Here is a 19,798-nt window from a genome sequence, read left to right on the forward strand (position 1 = left end):
ATCTTCCAACCCCCTGGGGTGTATATGCATCCAATATACATGTATTCCTCTCCAGATGAAGTCCTGATCTGCTGCTGTGGCCTTGTGCAGACGGGGCGCCCAGGTCCGATGCCAACGGTCTCATGGCCCGGGGCCAGAGAAGCCCAGATAGCCACGGTCAACTGCAGTTCAGACCAAGGCGATGTGAAGCGTGCAGATCTAAGTGCCGCTAGAGCACCTGGGACGGGAGGCCTGGTAGAGACGACGCTGTGGGCCAGAGACTTGAGGGGTGGGTCAGGGCTCCCCAGAAGGGCCTTGTGTGAGCTGGGACGGTCCAAGGAGGGCGTGTTCTTGCACTGGAGCGTGAAGGCTGTGACTTCTAGGTGGAGACCATCGGGGATGCCTACATGGTGGCCTCAGGGCTGCCCCGGCGCAACGGGAGCCGGCATGCGGCCGAGATCGCCAACATGGCCCTAGACATCCTCAGCTCTGTGAGAGGCTTCCGGATGAGGCACGCGCCCGATGTACCCATTTACATCCGGGCTGGTCTGCACTCAGGTACAAACCGGGGGCTGTGGGGGCGACGGGCCACGTCAACCTCCCAATCATTCCAGGGGCATTGGCTGGGGCAACCCCAATGGTGTGCTTCTAGAATTCTGAGATCCTAAAACTCTAGGATAGAAAATTTTACGTTCCTTTTTTTCTTCTATTATTTGAAGGTTCTAAGATGTTATAAGTTAAAGAATCTGTGATGCTCAGTTTCATACACACACACACACACACACACACACATTTTGTCTCAGCATCTGTCAAAGCTATTTTGAGTTCATATTGACGAGCTGATAGTCTGGTAGGAGAGGCAGGACAGAGACCTTCTGTGGTTCTGCAAACAACTAAACGTTTGCTGGGATGGGTCTAGGAGAGACCTTGGGGCATCCTTCTCAGGTCCCCACCCCTTCCTCCATGGTTTCACCTGCAAGATAAAGTCCAAATTCCTGTCCCCACACCCCCCTCCCCGCCCCCGCCCCAGCCTCCCAGGCCCTTGTTACGCCCTCCGACATCATCTCTCACCACTTCCTACTTGCCGTCCTATGCAGACTCAGCTGCTTGCCGCTTCCCTCAGACCTGTGGGCTCTCTGCCTCTGTGCCTTGGCACCTGCCATGCCCTGTCCCCTCATTCTCTCATCCTTCAAGACATAGCTCATGCACTGCCTCCTCCAGGAAGTCCTCTGGGCTGGGTCAGACTCCCTTCTGGGGCCAGCACAGCTCTGATGCCTCCATTTGACAACATCGATCACAGTTTACACGTCTCCCCCACCAGGCTGGGAGTTCCCCAAGAGCAAACGCTGGCTCTGATTTATCTGTGTGCCCACCCCCACCCCTGGCACAGAGACTGGCACCAATATCTTCTCTTCTCTGGGTATAACTGGAGACTCCATATAGCTTCATCTTCACCCCCCAGCTGGAGCCCAGGATGTGTTGACAGAAGAGGGGGTGGGCAAGGGCAAACTGTCGTGGGAACTTCCCTTGGGTCCAGGACCTCCTGGCGCTCACCGGACACATTTGAGTTTCAGGGCCCTGTGTGGCAGGGGTCGTTGGTCTCACCATGCCTCGGTACTGCCTCTTTGGTGACACTGTGAACACCGCATCCCGGATGGAGTCCACAGGACTGCGTGAGTGTTATATTTCTATCTTGCCTGGATAAGGACTCTCAGTGACCCCTGCAGCCTGGCTGTTTGAAAGAGTGCTTAGTAACCAAATCACCACCTGGTGGCAGTGTACCTTAGTTGTCAATGAAACAACTGTAAGGAGATCACGTAGGTCGCTGGTTCTTGTAACTTTCCATGGGGCTTTTGGGATGATCTCGTGAGAGAATTAGCCGAGAGGAAACAATGACTTGGGAGGCAGGAAACCTGGGTCCTAGCCCCTTCTGCCACCGGCTTGTCCTTGAAAATACTCTTCCTCTAGGCCTGGGTTTCCACATCTTTCCAATGAGGAGACCCCTCTCGATTTTTCAATGTCACTTTAGGCCCTTGCTGGCATCAGAGGCCACACTGATGGCTTGGTTAGAGCAGCTGTCAAATCTGAAGTCCTGGGACGTGTGCTTCTAGCTGCATGAGTTGTCTGCTCCCTAACGTCGTTTCGACACGTCCTGCGTGACTAGATGCAGTGGCCCTACCGGGGAGTCCTGCTCTTGAAAGAAAATAACTGCTTGTCCCTCTGACTCTGTCTTCATTGACTTCCCTATCACTAAAAATTACCTTCCTAGACATTCTGACTTCATCGTGAGTCCCTCTTAACACTCAATCTATGGAATCCGATTTTCCTTGAGGCCCCTAGTGAGGCCTCTGGTCTACCAGAGGGACAGGAAGGTTAGGTGAAGGGTGCCGTATGAATCAGAACTGGGTGCATTACTGGCTGGAACTGGGGGCTAAGGGTCTTGATACTACGAAACACTAGGTATGCTGCCACCTGGTGGTGACTAGATTACTACCTCTCTGGCTAGCATACAGGATTCATGTCAACAGAAGCACGGTCCAGACGCTGCTCAGCCTGGATGAAGGCTACACAGTTGACATCAGAGGCCAGACTGAGCTAAAGGTGAGGGGACTCTCTTTCCTGGCATTGATGGAAAATCCAGTGTTTGGGGGCAGCGGGACAGATTCTCACTCATCTGATAGAGAAGGAAATGCCCGCCTGGAGTCAAGGATAGAGCCGATCGCCTTTACGTGTCTTGATCACTCCCCAAATTCTAAAAAAAATATATTTCTTCCCGGGAGCCACTCCCTCTTTGACTCCTCATAAGAAGAAGGGCCGGGATGGAGAAGTCGCTTCTCCAGAGCTGTCTGGATCTGCGCCCTTTCCTCCGGCCTCACTCCCTGCCCGAGGCGTGCTCAGTCCCCTTTCCTCTCTCCTCCAGGGGAAGGGCAAAGAGGAGACCTACTGGCTGGTGGGGAAGGCAGGCTTCCCCAGGCCCCTCCCCACCCCGCTGAACATCAAACCTGGGTGAGTAAGAGGAATTGCCCGCAGAGCGCTGCATCTTTTGTTTGAAATTTGATATTTGTTATTTTTCTGATCATAAGCGTATTATTACCTGCCCAATGCGGAAAACTTGGAAAATACAGAATTCTTTCACGATTACATAGTTACCTCTTTCCAGTCCTGAGAGACCGCTGCTGCTAGCCTGTTGCTGATGCGTTTGTTGTGGATGAGGTCACGGTGCCTGGATAATTTCTCATTCTGGTCTGTGCTGTCCGTAGGGTTCAGAGCCCTTTATAAACACACATTCGCAGTGACGGCATCGGGATCGCAACATGCGGGCGTGCGATGGTTAGGTCGGCCTTTCCCTCGGTGCTGGGCGCGTGACCGTCTCCCCATTTGGAGCCTTGGTAAAGAGTTACTGGGCGTTTGATGTCAATTCGGACTGTTTCTGCAGATGAGGAATCTATAGATGAAAGGACACTCACACTTTAGGGGCCAAGTGAGTAAGATCCTCAGAGAGCTTGTGCCTGGCTGGCAGTTTGGCCCTTCCCTTTGTCCCCTGTCCTCCACGACCCTGCGTCCTTCCCAGAGGGAAGGAATGGGAGTGGGGTGGCGAGGAAAGCAATAGGGCTCCACTGCAATGTGCTCTTCTCACTCCCTTCCATTCAAGCAGTAGAAGGGTCCACAGGGGGCCGAGGGCAGGGCGCACGGGTGTTACCGGTGGCTGAAAATGACAGTTTCCTAGAACTGGAAAGGTCCTGGGGACCACAGGTGTGGAAGCTGAGCCCCACTAAGCAGCACCAGCATGTTGGAGCTTCCCGCCCAGGGTTTTCCATCACCAGAACTTCCAACTGGCTCCTCTCACCTCCTCCGGGATGGCCCCCCACCCAAGGCTGCCCCCCTTCCATCTCTCAAAGACAAGAAATGCGCGGGACATACACAGAGCGGGGTCCAGCATTGTAGGACAGGGGAGGGGGTGGGTAGGCACACACTGGGGTACTGGCCAGCGTACAGGACACACAGGTGCACCCTTTTTCCAAGGACACCCCAGCTCCTGGGTGCAGAACCAGCTTATGCTCACATAAATGTCTCCATGCAGCCCAGTTTCTGTGCAGACAGTGTGCTGGGGCAGCAGTGTGGGGACAGGAACCGGGTATGGGCTGGGGCCTTCCCATGTGCCATAGCTCCCTGGCTCACCCATGCCCAGGAGGACAGCCGTGGCCCTTTGTGGCCTTTTCTCGTCCATGAGGGTCCCCTGTTCCAGCCCACCTCTCTTGCCCCTCAAAGAGCAAGCCTCCTCTGCCTCACAGCCTTCCAGGTGCCCCCCATTCCCGCCCCCGTGGGGAGCGGTACTTCTCAGAAGGCCCGTCTGCTGACGCTGACTTCACTTCCTCACCCACCACTCCCTGCCCAGCCCCCGCAGTCTGACTTCCACTCCCACGCGCCCAGAAGACTCTGTGGTCACCAGTGACCTCCATCCATGTCACTAGATCCGTGGGCAGTTTTAGTTCCCAACTTGACGGCTCGACAGCATTTCCCCTTTGCCAGAAATATTTCCCTCTTCCCGGAAATATGCCCCAGGCCTCCCTGGCTCCCCAGCTGTGCTCCTTCCTCTCCAACTGACCCTTCGCAGGCTCCCCGCCAGCTGGCCAGCCCCGGACTCTGAAATGCAGGGGTTCCCTTCCCATCCAGATGCTGATGACATCCATCATGGGCCTTGGCCCCGCCTCCCCTCCGAGCTCTGGGTTGTACAACTCTTGCTGTCCCTCAGCAAGATCCTTCTGGAACTTCACCTGGCAGCCTGGCCTTCCTCCAGGGCTCTCTCGTGGTGGGTGGCCTCGCCATCCTCAGTCAGAAAGGTGGAGGACGCTTCCCAGCAGCCCTGCCTCCGTCACAGCTCCACCTGGGGGCTTGGCTTTGGCACCTCTCTCCTGGCCCGGGGAAGGGGCCGCCCCCCATCCTCTGTGCCCCTCCGCCCCCCACCTGGCAGCCAGAGGGAGCTCTTAAGACGAACACCAACATGATCAATAGGAAAGCCCCCTGTTTACTGAACAGACCCTCTAGGTCTTTCTACTGCTCTGAGGCTCAGGCCGGAACTCTTTCATGCTACCCTGGAGGCCCACTCCTTTGGGCCCGCCCCTGCCCCTGGCCTTGGCTCCCTGGCCACCTTCCACGGCACACCACCCGCTCCTCAGGGCCTCCTTGCCATTGCCGCAAAACACACTGAGCTGCTCTCTAACCTCAGGGCCTTTGCTCTTGCTATCCCCTGTAACGAAATGCCCTGGCGTGGTCCCTTCCCATCCTGCAGGCCTCAGCATTGATGCCACTCCTTCACGAGGCGGCTCTGATCACACATGCTGAAGAAAGCCCTGCTGTCACCTCCTTCCCATCTCCCGGCACTGCCTCCCCATAGCACTTGCTGCTTCCTGACTCTTGTTTTTTTCATTCATTTATGGAACGTTCCCCTGCTCACACAAGCCCCAAGAGATCTGGCTGTCTGATGTACCCACGGGTCTCCCAGTGCCGGGACCCCAGGAAGGTGAGCTCTCAAGCTCCCGCCGGCTTCCATCTGGGCCCTGGCCCACCCCATCCTGGGAGTGGAATGGCAGGTCTGGCGAACATGTGTCATCCTGAGCTCACTCAGCTGATGACTTTCCCACTCCCTGATGGAAACTTTAGAAAGCGCCAGAAACGTTTTCATCTTCTTGGCTCAGGGAGGGAAGAGAGCTGAGATTAGTCCCCATGAACTCCACCTGACTTGGGAGCCTCCGAGGCCTTCGGGCAGGCAGGGGAGAATCGGCACCCACCTAGGCCCCCCGAATCAGACCCAGCATGAGGACACATGGGGCCCACGCACATAAGTGGGCACACACCTGTCGTGGGCCTCTGGTACATGCACACGTGGAAATGCCACCACGTGCCCCTCTGCGTGGCTGGAGATGAGATCACAGACAGACCAACAGATATACAGACACGGGATTCTCTCCTTCTCTCTGTCTCTCTAAAAATAAATACATAAATAACTTTTAAAAAGGGGGGGAAAGGCAGTTTCCAAATTCTTACTTCAGCAATATACTGTAACTTGATTTTTTTTTTAAAGCCAAGGTTTTTTTTTGTTTTGTTTATTTATTTATTTTGGGGACAGAGAGAGACAGAGCATGAACGGGGGAGGGGCAGAGAGAGAGGGAGACACAGAATCGGAAACAGGCTCCAAGCCATCAGCCCAGAGCCTGACGCGGGGCTCGAACTCCCGGACCGTGAGATCGTGACCTGGCTGAAGTCGGACGCTTAACCGACTGCGCCACCCAGGCGCCCCTAAAGCCAAGTTTTCTAAAGATGCTTTTATCCTTACTCTCCGTATTTGCCGTAGCTACAGAAGCCATTTACCTTTGTGTATTTGGGGGTGTTTGGGATACCTTTTACCTTGGTGTATTTGGGAGCCAGTGAAGATGAGGGGAAGGGGACAAAGCCCCCTTCCATGTGTTGGTATGGCCACAGCAGCAGTGCCCACGGAAGTGCCTCCTATCACGTGTCACAGAGACGCTCCACAGAATGGTCGCTTCTCTTCCCTCTACGTCTGCCAACCAGGCTCAAAAGTGTCCCCTGCCAGGTTGATGTGAGGCCCTGGCTGTCACTGAGAGCCTTGTTCTCTTCTCCGTGCAAAGGTCATAACCCTAACCTACCGTTCTCCAGGCACATATGGGAAGCAAATGAGAAAACCAAAGAGTGTGCATGGTGGGGGCCCAGTGTCCCTAACCCAGATGTGCCTCGTACCTCAAGATCCACAGAGCCCCTCGGCCCTCGGCATTCTGGCTTCCCAAGCTCACATCTGGAGCAGGGGACAGACCTGGGGCTGGCTCCCCGTCTCCTGGGAGGCTGGACACGGAGCCCCACATGCAAATGAGTCTCTACAACTCTTCACCTCCCTGAGCCTGGTCCGGGGTACGCCCGTGGCGGGGCTGCTGCCGGGATCAGGGGAAGGCGCAGAAGCAGAAGCGGCTCCCCGTAAGCAGCTGGGGGCTCTCAACGCCCACCACTGTTGTTCTGGATGGTAGTTTTATTCTTCTTGTTTCTTCTTTCCCCCTAGGGATCCCTGGCAGGACCTCATAAACCAAGAAATCAAGGTGGCCTTTGCCAAAGCGCGCCAGGGTATGGCCAGGCCCGGGAGCTCGGGTCAGGCCTTCGCTGGGCCCTGAGGAGGAAAACAGTGGGGCAGGGGCCTGTCCCAGCCCAGAAACTCTTGTGCCTACGTACCCCCAAACCCTCCTTCTACTCCGGTCCCCGCAGAGAATGCTCTTGCCCAGCAACCTGAAAGCCAACAGAGTGCTCGTTAAGAAGTGCCCTAGAGCGATATTAACTGATGCATTCCAGTATGAATCCTACGGGCAAACTTGCCTCTTGATACAAAAACAATAAAAATAGAGTTATTCCCTCCCTTTCACGCCGTGCTTTGTTCTTGACAAATCGTTGGGACTCTGAGATCTTGTTATCATAGGGCTTATTATTCCTCACATGGAGAACACTGTTCCCACTGTATAGCCCAAGTGCCTGGGCCCAGCGGGAGGAGGTCATGTGCCCCAAGTGGCACAGCTGCCACAGGGAAAGACGGGAACCAGGAGCTGGAGCCAGGCAGAGGAGGGCCCCAGACTCAGCCAGGCGGTCTGTCGTCTCCGAGGACGGAGACTTTTGCCATCCCTAAAATGGGTGTCGACGAGGCCCGCGTAAGACTTGTTCCCAAGACAGGGCTCGACCACAGCAAACGCTGTAAGTATGCCGCCCCCTTCCCTTCCTCTCCTGCCCTAGCCTGCCTAACCCTTTGGGTATCTGAGAGCACTGCGTTGGGAGTCTAGGTCTTGGGCCCCCAGAATCTCAGGGGAAAGAAGGGGAGCGGAGTGATAATTCCTTAGTTCTTAGGAAAATGAGACTTCTGTCTTACAGGAAAAAAAGCAAACAAACCCCCAACCAACTCATTAAAGCGGCTTCTAACATCAAAGAGTTGCTCACCAAACCCCTGAGGCTGATTTCAGAGCAGGCGGACTGGTGCAGGTGGAATTCATTTCCCTGACTGAGGGGAGAGGGCCAGGGGCCAGGGAGCAGGTTCAGCCCTAAACAAACTTGTCCTTCTTCAAAAGACCCCTCGGGAGGCAGAGCTGGCACTACACGGAACTGGGGGTCATTGGAAAAATACTCTGGTGGGGGCTGTGCTCACAGAGGCTGCCTCTGTGTGTGTGTGTGTTTGTGTGTGTGTGTGTGCTCGCGCACGCACGCGCACTCCCATGCACATAGAGGAGCAAGAGAGGAGATGTGAGAGGCCCATGGATGAGGTGCGAATGGGGCCATTAGCTGCTGTGTGGAAAGTGCTAGACTCAGCTTTGGGAGATGCCACTCCTGAACTCCCGACCTACATGGCTTTGGGCCTAACCTTTTTACACCTCAGCTTCCTGAAATGCAGAACCTGGCCAGTCACCCTGAGCTCCTGGGGACAGTGCGTTCAGCCAAACGAGGCTGCAGCAGTGTTCAGGAAGGAGGACCTGCACGCACCAGCTGTGGGACAAGCCCACGGCTTTGTGCACGACCGCGTCTGCACCTGCACGCAGCCGTGTTGGTGGCGGGACAGAAGTTCAGTGGGTCCCCTACTGAACTCTGTGGCTCACGTTCAGCCTATGAATTTTCTCCCATCTTTAGGTGACCGCGAGGTCCCTCCGAGTCTGAGGCTTTGCGAACACAGTTTCCATGAGCACACGTGTGGGTCCGTGGGGGCCTGGTGTGCAGGGCAGACCCAGGAGACCAGAATTCAGGATTCTGGTTTCCTACCATGACCCGGGCAGGGGGTCTCTCTGTACCCTTAGCTGCTCACTGCACAGCGGAGACCAGGCCCCTGCCATGCCTGCCTTATAGAGATGCTGTTGGGTCAGAGGGGACAACAGCTGTGAAAGCGTGCACATGTGTGTGAACAGCCCCGCATGGCTTCATGTGCATTATGTGGATGTTGGAGTTAAAAGGGCTCTGGGCGGGCGACTGACCCCGTTCCTGTGCGTGCGTCTGCATCCGCATGTGTGTGCTTGTCTATGGATGTCCCTGTGCATGTTGTCAGTGCGCATGTATACGCACGTATGGGTCTGTGTGTGTGCATCGTGTCTACGTGGGCCTTGGGGTGTCTGCACGTACCCTGCTTTAGCTGTGTATGTTACGTGTCCGAGTGTGTGTGGCTGGTCACCAAAGTCTGGGAGCAGCGGCAGATCTCCACATATTTGTGTCTGTGCACACGACGTGCGCCCGCATTTGGGGGGTGTGTCCAAGTGCATGCCTTGTACATGTGTGGGGTATATGTCAGACTGTGCCTGGATCCGGCCCTGGGTCTCCTTGCTCTTGGACCGCCCAGAATGGTGATGTGGGGAGAGTAGCCCTTGTCCCGCTGCCCACCCTTGAGCTGCCCATGCTGAGAAGGGCTGAGGCAGCTCTGCTCCCCGAGGCCCCTGCTCAGACCCTGCAAGGCAGGCCTGGGGCCCCGAGAGGGAACACTGTCTCCAAAGCTGACACACTGCAGATGAATAGAGGCCCCCCACACTGTGGTCCTCACCTCTCCCCACCCTTCCCTCAGCAGCTGGGGACAAGGTCACCGAGGCAGAAGGCCAGTGCCCGCCTGGCTCCTACATCGTGCCTGTGCCCGGGCCTGGGCCAGTTTCTTCGGTGCTGGGAGATGTTAGCGCTGATTTATTCCACACTCACTGCTTCCTGCTGTGGGCCAGGCCCTGTGCCCGGAGCTTCCATGTACGTTGTCTCAGCCACAACACTCACCAAGACAGGAGTTATGTGCCCACTTTCTAGATGAGGAAACAGAGGCTCAGAGGGGTGAAGCAACTTGTCCACGCTAGCCTCTATGTGTCTTCTGATCTGAGGCGATTACACAGTGCTACAAAAGCCCAGGGAAATAGCGATCGTCCCTGAAAAGCTCCCAGAGGGGGCAGTGTGTCAGTCCGTGGCTCTCCTGTCTGCCCTGTCTCTCCTCACCACCACCCCTCCTACTGCTACAGATGCTCTTACCTCCACCCCTACACTAGCCTGAATGATCTTCCCTAGTCCCTCTGCTTCCTACTCCTTCTGGCCAGCTCCTCCTCACCCTCCACACCTCTGTTCCCTTGCTGCCTCCTCCAGGAAGCCTTCCTGGAAACCATCCCCTCACCCCTGCATACTGCAGAAGGGGCACCTCCTCTGCCCCTCGGCCCCCCCCAGCCACCTTGTCCAGCTCTGTCCCTGCAGACTGGGGGCAGGCCTGGGTCTAAACCCTCTTTCTGTGACCCCAGAAGGAGAACAAATATAACAGGGCAGGGGAGGTAGAGGAGGCCACTGTGGTGGCAGGTGAACCCCACTTTAAGGAAATCTACCTGCACGAAGATCGAGGTTTGATTTATTCAAAGGCTGTTAGAGCTGAGCCTACACTCTTACAGGGGGAGGAGAAGTAACGTAGAGCAGGAGGAAGGAGCCACATATTACTGAGCATGTTGTGTGTGTGTTGTCTCAGACAGCTGTCCTTGTGGCCCTAGGCGGGGGCGGGCGGTGGGAGGGGAGGCGTCATCACCCCCACTGCTGCTGAGCTCCCCTGAGGCTGTGGGATGCCAAAGCCTGGGGTTCTTTCCCAAGTGCCAGCCGTGCCACCTCTTGTCCCAGCTCCGTCCCTGGACTTGCACTAGCCATCCCTGCTGGGAGGTTCGGTCTCCCCATCAGGACGTGGAGAGGGTGGACTGAATCTTCAAGGCCCCTTTCCAGTTTCCGTGAGTACCTGAGACTCTTCAGAAGTCCACTAGGGGGCAGGCAAGCTGTTCCAGAGAGAACCGGGAGCCCTCTGGCAACCCCAAGATTCCGGGGCCTTCCCCAGCCAGCAGGCTCCAGGGGCTGCTGCCGGAAGGGAGGATGGGGCCACACAGAGCCATAGGTGGGGGTCCACCCCACAGAAGAATCTTGCTGGGGGACTCCCCTCTGATGAGTGAAGGACAGCAGAGGACAGCAGATCCGGGTCCCGTCCCCATCCGAGAGGCCTGGCCCAAGTTGGCTTCTGTCAGAGTTCTGTCCAGTCTCAGCCATTGAAACTCCTATTAAATAACACCTGGGTGATGCTCGCCTGGCCTTCCAGACCCTCTCCTGAGCGGCAGGTGTAGTGGTCCCCACGCACGGACAGGAGAATGAGGCACTTGCTGGCCTTCTCCTCCGTTGCTGACTTACACCTCCTCCTGGGCTCCAGGCCCAGCATCTGGCTGCCTGCTGCGCATCTCCCCAGTGAGCCACAGACCATCGTGACTGTGCTCTGCCCAGTCACCTGGTCAGAACCAGGAATGATCACCCTCTCTTCCCCGTCCTTCCCGTGACCCTCTCCCCAAGCCTGTCCCACCCACCACACTGGGCTCTGCCTTTACCCAAGCCCCACCGTCGGCATACTCAGTGATGGCATCAACCTCCGGGCCACTCTCCTGCCTCCATTTCCCATTGGCCCGTGACATCCTCAGCCTACCTGCAGCACAGGGCTCGCCATGCCACCTTCCTACATAGCGTGCTCCCCACTGCTGAAGGCCAGGGCTCTTCGCCAGGGGGCTCCTGCCAGTGGACCCTCCCCACCGTCTCCTCTGATGCCCAGCACCTTCCCACCCCCATTCCCAGCCCCACATTGTCCTCTCAAAGTGCTCAGACCCTCCAGTTTCAAACTAGAGGATGTTTATTGTGAGGCATTCTTATTAGTACTTTTAATAACCCAAGACCTGGACTCAGTGGCCTGGAGACTGTGCGACCATTGTGCCCAAGTCCCAAATCCTTGCTTGAGGAAGATCACAATATCCACTTGGCCCACTTCCGGGATTGTCACTGAGTGCATGGCCTGGGGAAAGCTAGGCTGGGGGGGGGGGGGCAGTCTTTGTTCTCCCTGCGTGTCCACCTTGAGCCTGCACTAATATGATATAGCCCTAAAACCAGTGCAAATTCCCCGTGCATCATAAGAAATGGGGAGTTTGCTGGAGAATTCCTGGGAGTCAAGAAGCAAGCAACATCACTGCACATCATACAGCAGGGCTTCGTGAACCCTCCCACACCAGCCTCTTGGTTCTCCTGCCAGTCTGCTCGCTGACAGACATTTCCGCCTTGCTTCCAGAACCCACTGTCGTCCCGAGCCAACCAGCACCCGGCCTCTGCTTCCTGCTTCATTGGTAGCTACCCAAAGAGCAATTTATAAGACTGATCAAAGGCCCAGGAGCCTTTTAAAGGCTGAATCAGGCTGAATCAGGCCTTCCCGGGCACTGGGCAGTATGTACATGTACTGGGCTGTGGGCAGCCCATAGGAGGGTCTTTACTCCACTGAAAAGAAGGAACTGATATGGGTAGGATACCTGCCCTTTAACCCTCACTATGATCATGCAAGGTAGATGTTACTCTCCCCATATCTTTCGATGAAGCTACTGAGACTCCTAGACCTTGACTCCAAAGCCCCCACCACGTGTGCCATCCTGCCTGCCTTGTCCCCCCAGAGCTCCATACTACACAGAAAGAGCTGACGTGGATACGGTGACGGCCTCAGTCCCCAGCTGCAGGGTGGGAGCAGCCAAAGGAAATGGGGTGAGTTCTGGGGCGAGGTCCAGAGGAACAGGCAGGTGAGGCTGGGCCCCGGGTGAGGCCAAGGCCAACAGCCATGTGTCCGGACGGCGGATGGAGGAGCTGAATGGGCAGACATCAGAGTGTGCTATAGACAGGGGTCAAGGTCTGTGTCTGCAGTGTAAGTGGGGCAGTGGGAGAACGAAATAGCAAGGATGCCCCTGAACTGTGGCCATCCAGAAGCCTTCGAAGAACCTTCCAGACACTGGGAAGGATGTCTTCAAGGCAGGCAGCCCAAGGGAGGGTGGTCGTCTGGCAACTCTAAATGGAGAGAGGGACAGAGACAGAGGGAAGAGATGGGGGTGGGGAAGAGTGGGAGAGAGCGAGGGCAGGGAGAGCGGGAGTGTGGCAGAGATAACTGAGCACAGTTGGGAGAGAGCAGGAAAGGAGCTGGTGGAGGATGTGTGCCGGTGCATGATATGGAATCTGGTCCCTGTGAGCAGTGAAAGAGACAGGAAAATGGGAAATGTGACTTGTGGTTGGACCCCCCAGGGCCATCAAAGGGTTTTAAGCGGGGAGTGACCTGGTCAAATCTGTGTTTTGGAGAGACTCCATCTGGCCGCCACGTGGAAGATGAATGGCTGGATGGATGAACAGGAAAGGGGGACCCTGGGGCAGGAAGGTCTCCTGGAGGGAAGGCAAGGAGAGAAACAAGCCAGGGAGACCCGGGAGCTTCCACATTTAAAGATCAGGTAGAGAAGGAGGAAGACGAGGAGGGGCCAGAGAAGGATCCAGGAGGAGATACTGGCGAGGCGGCAGGAGAGCCAGGAGAGGGCGTCACAAGGTGCTAAGGGAAGAGGGCGATTCAGGAAGGAGGGAGTGGGCAGCCAAGTGACCAAGCGACCGAGGGAGCTGGGGATGGAAGAGTTTCCGTCTGTAGCAGTTCTAGATGTGGAAGCTGGGGATGAGCTGGTTGGAACGATGAGGCCGGAGACAAGTGGAGGGAGAAGGGAGGCATGTGGCGGAGGTGGGAAATGGACACAGCAAGGGTAGGCAGCAGCCCTGGCAGGTCCGGCTAGGAGACAAGAGGACGGGGCAGTAGCTGGAGGGGACACGGGTTGGCCTGGAAGGAGTCTGTTAAATAGGAAAGTGTTCACGCTGACGGCAGAGCCTGCAGGGAGAGGGGCTGCGTTGTTCTCCTGAAAGATGGCCTCTGCCAGCAGGAAGCACAGCCCGGCCCCCGGGAGGCCAGGCGGGCCCTGATGCAGGCCGAGGTGAGGTTGGTTTCAGGGGTCTGGATCAGGCCTCAAACCCAGGTCTGCTGCCCCCAGCACACAGAGGAGAGGGAAGGCAAGCAGGCAGAAGTCACAGCCCAGAAGAAGCCAGAGAACAGCAGTCTGGAAGGCTGAATACCCATTCCCCAGCTTCCAGACCTAGAGAGAGGGGCTGGCTTTGGGGTCAGGGCCAGCATCCACTCCTTAGGAGATGGGATCCAGCCCTCTGCATCCTGCAGCCCCAGCCCAGCCTCGAAGCTCCTGGCGTCCTGAGCTCACAGTACACCATCGGGATGAATCACAGGCTCCCTGGGAGGCCACAGGAGTCTGTCAAACAGTCCTTTCCCCTCTTCCCTTTGACACCCCAGCAAATCAGCCACTCGACTCCTGTATGATCTGCTTTGGAGAACATCGGAGTTACAAGCAATGTGAGACCACAGCCCATTGCCTACAAGCATGTGCCCATGTGTCTGGGTATGTGCCCTGGGCGCGGGAGCCCGGCTATTTTAAGTCTTTGCTGTGTATAGGGGATACAAAGTGTGTTTGTGGACAATGTGTCTGTTGTGTCTGTGACTGGCACTTGCATGGGATATATATCACGTGCACATCACGTATGCTTCACGTGTATGCTTGTGATGTATGCTGCGTGCATAGTGTTAACAGGAGAGTTGAATGTGTGTGTCTGTGAGTTGTGATTATGCAACTTGCGAGGGCGTCTCTGTGGAACGTTTGCAATGTTTGTAGCCAGTGTGTACCTGGGCGACACGTTTGTGTAAGGTTGATGCTTGTGTTCATGAGTCGTGGCCCTGTGTGCCCTGTACGGTCTTTGAGGGGATATATGAAGGGAGTGTGTGTGTGTGTGTGTGTGTGTGTGTTAAAGGGGCCTGGGGTGTGCTTTTGCAGGTGCACTGTGTCTGCGGGGGGGAGAGCGTGTGTGTGTGAAGGGATGTCATGGGGGGAAGTGAGACAGCCCAACATCACATGTCCTGACTCTGTGACGTGAGCTAATACTGTCCCCCTCAAGCCTCAGATTTCCCCCAAAGACCAGTACTTAAAGTGTTCTAGGAAGGCCCTCTGGTCATGAGGAAGACAACAGGAGTAGGACAAGAAGGGGTCACAGTGGCCTGTGCCAAAGATGGTTACAATAGGAGCTGGGTGTGCCCAGGCCTCTGCCCCCGAGCCCTTCCCTGGAGGCCCCACCTGTCCCTCTGCAGAATGGGAAGGCTGTTCACTCTCATTGTCCCTGGGGCAGCCACAGCTACCTTTTAGACAGGTCCCCTCCCCACGTTCTCTAAGCACAGCCAGGGGAAGCTTCACAGACCTCTCCATTCCTTCCTCAAATGGGAAGATAGAGGTGCTATCCAAAAAAAAAAGCAAACAATAAACAGCCAGAAATCACAAGCAGTACCACTGAATGGATGAATGCCACAGGCAGGCAGGCAGGCAGGCAGGCACTGACACAAAGGAGCTCTTCAAACAGCCCTAGCCTTCCATCACTGCTCTACTTTACAGAGACAGAATGGGTTCAGAGAGGTGAGGCCACCGGCCCAAAGTCACACAGCGATGGGCAGCACAGTGAGGATGGGAACCCAGGTGGGTCCCTCTCTGAAATCTAGGCTGCTTCTCTCCCTCAGCTTTGCCCTCCTCAGGCCACTCTTCATCCCACCCAAGAGGGGAGAAAATACAATGCCACGCACAAGGGGCATCACGTAAATTTAAAGTTTTAGATCGTTTACTCTTTTGGCTAATTAACGTTCCATCAAGTGACAATATGGGCGCTGGAACCCTGCTGTCTGGACTCATTTGTACTGGCTGTGCAAGCTTGAGTTAATCACTTAAACCTGTCTGAGTTTCCTCGTATGTCATCTGTATAAAGTGGAGATAATAATAGCAATAATAATAATAATAAAATATTTATCTCATTGGGTGTTATAGCAGTGAATGGGTCACAACAGGAAAGCTGCATTAGAAACCGCCTGGGGGGGCACCTGGGGGGCTCAGTCAGTTGAGAGTCTGACTCTTAATTTTGGCTCAGGTCATGATCCCAGGGTCATGGGATCGATCCCCGCATCAGGCTCTGTGCTGAGTGTGGAACCTGCTTAAGATTTTCTCTTTCTCTCTCTCTCTCTCTCTCTCTCTCTCCTTCTGCCCTTCCCCCACCCCATGCTCGCTCTCTCTCTCTCTCTCTCTTGCCCTCTGCCCCTCCCCACCCTAAAATTAAAAAAAGGAAAAAGAGGGGTGCCTGGGTGGCTCAGTTAAGTTGGTTAAGCGGCCAACTTCGGCTCAGGTCATGATCTCGCGGTCCGTGAGTTCGAACCCCACATCGGGCTCTGGGCTGACAGTTCAGAGCCTGGAGCCTGTTGCAGATTCTATGTCTCCCTCTCTCTCTGACCCTCCCCCGTTCATGCTCTGTCTCTGTCGCAAAAATAAATAAATGTTAAAAAAAATTTTTTTTTTTTTTAAAGAAAAAAAAGAAAGAAAGCAAGCTCCTGGGCCAGCCCGTCCCCTTCCCAACTCTAAGTACACAGAGGCCTCACACTGGTCTCGGAATTTTACTCATGGTCAGAAAGACTCATACTCCTGTTAACCAGAGCTTCCCATTTCACTCCCTCATTTGGGCAGCTCGTGAGGAGGGGCTGTGGTCACCTCCATCTCATGGAGGATGAAGGCTGCCCCTCACCCCCACAGGCATGGCGCTTCTCCAAGGGTGGCCTGTGGCCGGGCAGCACCGGCGCCACTGGGGGTTTGCATGAGATGCAGCTTCTGGGCCCCACCTCGGACCTCCCGAACCAGAGTCTCCGGGGTAGGGCCTGGCAGTCTGTTTTAACGAACCCTCAGGGATTCTGATAGTCTCCACAGTTTGAGAGGAGCTGGGCGAGGCCTCTGTGGTGTGAACCCAGGAGTACCTCACGTGGGGCAGGTCAAAAAAAGTAGGGGGGGAGGAGAGCCACCCCCTCAGCACGCTCTCGGGGCCTGGAATCTGCTGTCTTTCTTGGAGCGGAAGTAGGGGAGGCAAGCAGCATTCTCTGAAACTTCAGGGGGTGGCCTTGGTCTGTGGGGATCACCTGGGTACTCGTGAGCCGGTTTCCAGAAGCTCTGCCAGACCTTGGGGCTTTGACCCACCCACCCTCTCCGCCCGCACCCAGGAGGAAGACAGGAGCCAAGAGCCCGCCAGGAGCTCAGCACCGCGGGGAACCTCAAGTTGGGGAGCCCCTGGATGCAGGGTACACCCACCATGGGTTGCCCTGCCTGGGCCACGGCCCTTCCCCTCACGGGCGCCGCGCCTTGGCCTTGCCTGAGGAGTCTGGCCCTCCGCCCTGGGTCCACTGAGCCTACAGCGCCGGGACCCTCCCAGTCACTGTCAGCCCCTCCCAGTCGCTCTCTCCTATCACTACGCGCTCCACCTGCCAACAAACAGGTCCCTTCCTGTTCAGGTCAACCACAGAGTCACAGCCTTTCACATGAGGAAGACAATATCAGTAATCATACCGATCCAACCCCTGCTCCACTCAGCTTTTTGTAGTGTCATCTCAACGCCGCCTTGAAGCTGGCAGAATGAGTCCCCCGCACACAGATGAGAAACTGAGACTACCAGGGGGAAAAGACTTGGCCCAGGTTGTCCAGCTCTCCGCGACGGGCTGTCCCCAAGGCAGCCTGGACTCTACTTGACTCCCGTGCTTGGGAGTAAGGTAAAGCCCCTCCCCTGGCTCGTCTAAAGCCCCTACTGATAACCCTGGGTCCTCAGGGACAGTGACATTGGGTTGAACCTTCAAATGGTTAAAATGGGGGAAAAAGTTGTGTGGCTGGAAGGGACAAACCCTCAGTTCCCAGCAGCCCGGGTACTGCAGAGAACTGTGGTTTCATGGTCCGTGGCACAGCACGGCACAGTCAAGCTGTGGAGCGGCTTCTGATCCTGCCTGCCTGCCTGGCCCCGTCTCGAATTTTCGCATCTACCATCCCCCTCTCCCTTGGGGCCTCCCAGAGCCTCCAAACTCCCCACAGTCAGTTCTTGAGGACCAGGCCTTGCAAGCCTTCCTTATTTCCATTTAACACATCAGAGCAAGGGACATACCACTCGTCCTTTATGTATTTATCTCCCAAGCACTGGCTTTCACTCACAAACTCCTTAGAGCTGATACGCAGCAACATTTGCTTTCCTCTCCTACTGTCCCTCCAAGAGGTGGCCCTAGCTGGTATGGTCTGGGCCCAGTTTCCCTAGGGAGCAAAAGAGGGTGGGCCGTAAAAGAGCTGGGGAACCCAGGGTTCTGCCCCAGAAGGCAGGGCCCCAGTAGGGACTGATAAGGGACTTCCTGATTCCCAGGGGCCCACAGGGGTGCAAGGCAAGGGGCAGGGGCAAACCATATCTTTGCACTGAGACCTGGCCTGGGAGGACAGAGACCTGGGTTCAATTCCTGACTCCAAAGCTGTGTGACTTGGGCCAGTTGCTTAACCCCTCTGAACCTGTTTTCCTAGTCAGTAATTGAAAATAAAGACACCTAAATGAAAGTCTTCTCTGTGGCTTTATCCTGATTTGGCACAGGAGATGAAAGACTGGTCCACAGTGGATATTTAGCAAAGAACAGTGGAAACCAAATTGAGGGCCCAAGGTGCCATGGTCCTTTCCACTCCAGTTTTACAGTTAGATGAGGACAGCCAGGCCCAGAGGTTTAGCGACTTGCCCAAGGTCACACAGGATGTGCACCTCATTGCCTTCCTGGGCCACTCGCTCCTACTTGAGACCCTGAGTGTCATCTTGGCCTGAGGTGGAGCCCTCCCAGGGAGACTTGAGCCTGACTTGGTGCCTGAAAGGGTTTTCTCATCTCAGAATGGTGGTCCCGAGGACACAGGAAAACATGCGTCTCCTATCTTCACTGACAGACGCATGAGGCAACGGAGGCATTTTCACAAAAATACCAACACCGTCAAGACTGAGCTGCCCACTGATGGACTGACCAGGACAACTCCCTATTCCCGGAGGTGTGCGAGCTGAAACTAGCCAACACGGGATGGAGAGCCGGCCTTGGTGGCCTTTTAAAGACAGCTACCCTCCACATGGCTGCTAGGCAACTCTGACCCTGCTCAGTTCCAACCTCTCCCCCTCCTTCAGATAAGCTCAGACTCCTGGACTTGGCCTTCGAGGCCTCTGGACTCATTCATCCCCTGTCCTCATCTGCCTCGCATCTGGTGATGCAAGAGTGGAGCTTGGACATTTTTATTCATCAGCTTTCTGGGGCCCGCCAGGGAAGGGAGGTCATATTTATTGAGAAAGTACCGTGGGCCACAGGCCTCTGACCAGGTACTTTACATACATTGTTGCATTTGACTCTTTACAGCAAGCCAGGAGGTCAGGTGATATTATCAGTCTCACTTGCAGATCCACAGACCGAGGTCAGAAAGATCAAGCAACCTGCCGAAAGTCACACAGCACCATGACTGCTGCAGAAGTGAAGAGATGAAGGGAGGGGCACTGAGCATGTAGGGTTCTTGGCTTTAGCCCCTGGTCCCAAGAGGCACCTGCAGCAGGTGGTCACACTTGGTTGCCCATCTGTCTCCGACTCTCGGGGAGCCCCATCCGGGCACTGGGTGAGGTGGAACCCCATGAACTAACTAACCACAACCACAGCCTTTGGGGGTGTGTGGGAGGCAGGCCGCTGTCCCCAGCCCGTCATAGCTCCGGCCCCGCCCTAACCCAACCCCGGCCAAAGCTCTGTGCCAGCCCAGTGGTTTCTGCTTGGCAGCAGCCCAGGGAAAGACGAGCTGGCGCTCAGCCGGCCTGGGCCTGGGTGTGGCAGGAGCAGGTCACGTGGGGGAACCCGGGAAATGCCTGAATCCTGCCTGGCCATGCTCTGCCCATGCTGCAAGGATGCTTCGAAGCAGTTTCTGGACATTCGGCCCCTTGGACAAGGATCTGGTAAAGGAAGCCCTCAGGGTACAGCAAAGGTATCACCAATAAAGCCAGCAAGGAGTTACCCTAACACCCACTGGGGCCA

General features: G+C 55.9%; 1 protein-coding gene across 2 annotated transcripts in view; it reads left to right on the forward strand.

Moving 5' to 3' along the window:
- LOC125146801 (guanylate cyclase D-like) overlaps positions 1–7,338 on the forward strand; it is a 29,208-nt gene extending 21,870 nt beyond the window's left edge. For both annotated transcript variants that reach the window (XM_047823652.1, XM_047823653.1), the window contains 5 exons: positions 363–537; positions 1,554–1,652; positions 2,486–2,580; positions 2,900–2,985; positions 7,049–7,338. In XM_047823652.1, coding sequence (XP_047679608.1) covers positions 363–537; positions 1,554–1,652; positions 2,486–2,580; positions 2,900–2,985; positions 7,049–7,157 — 564 coding nt within the window. In that variant the 3' untranslated portion in view covers positions 7,158–7,338. The remainder of the gene's footprint in view (positions 1–362; positions 538–1,553; positions 1,653–2,485; positions 2,581–2,899; positions 2,986–7,048) is intronic.
- The last annotated feature ends 12,460 nt before the right edge of the window (positions 7,339–19,798 follow it).

This window comes from Prionailurus viverrinus, chromosome D1 (genome assembly GCF_022837055.1).
Source record: "Prionailurus viverrinus isolate Anna chromosome D1, UM_Priviv_1.0, whole genome shotgun sequence".
NCBI classification, from domain to species: Eukaryota; Metazoa; Chordata; class Mammalia; order Carnivora; family Felidae; genus Prionailurus; species Prionailurus viverrinus.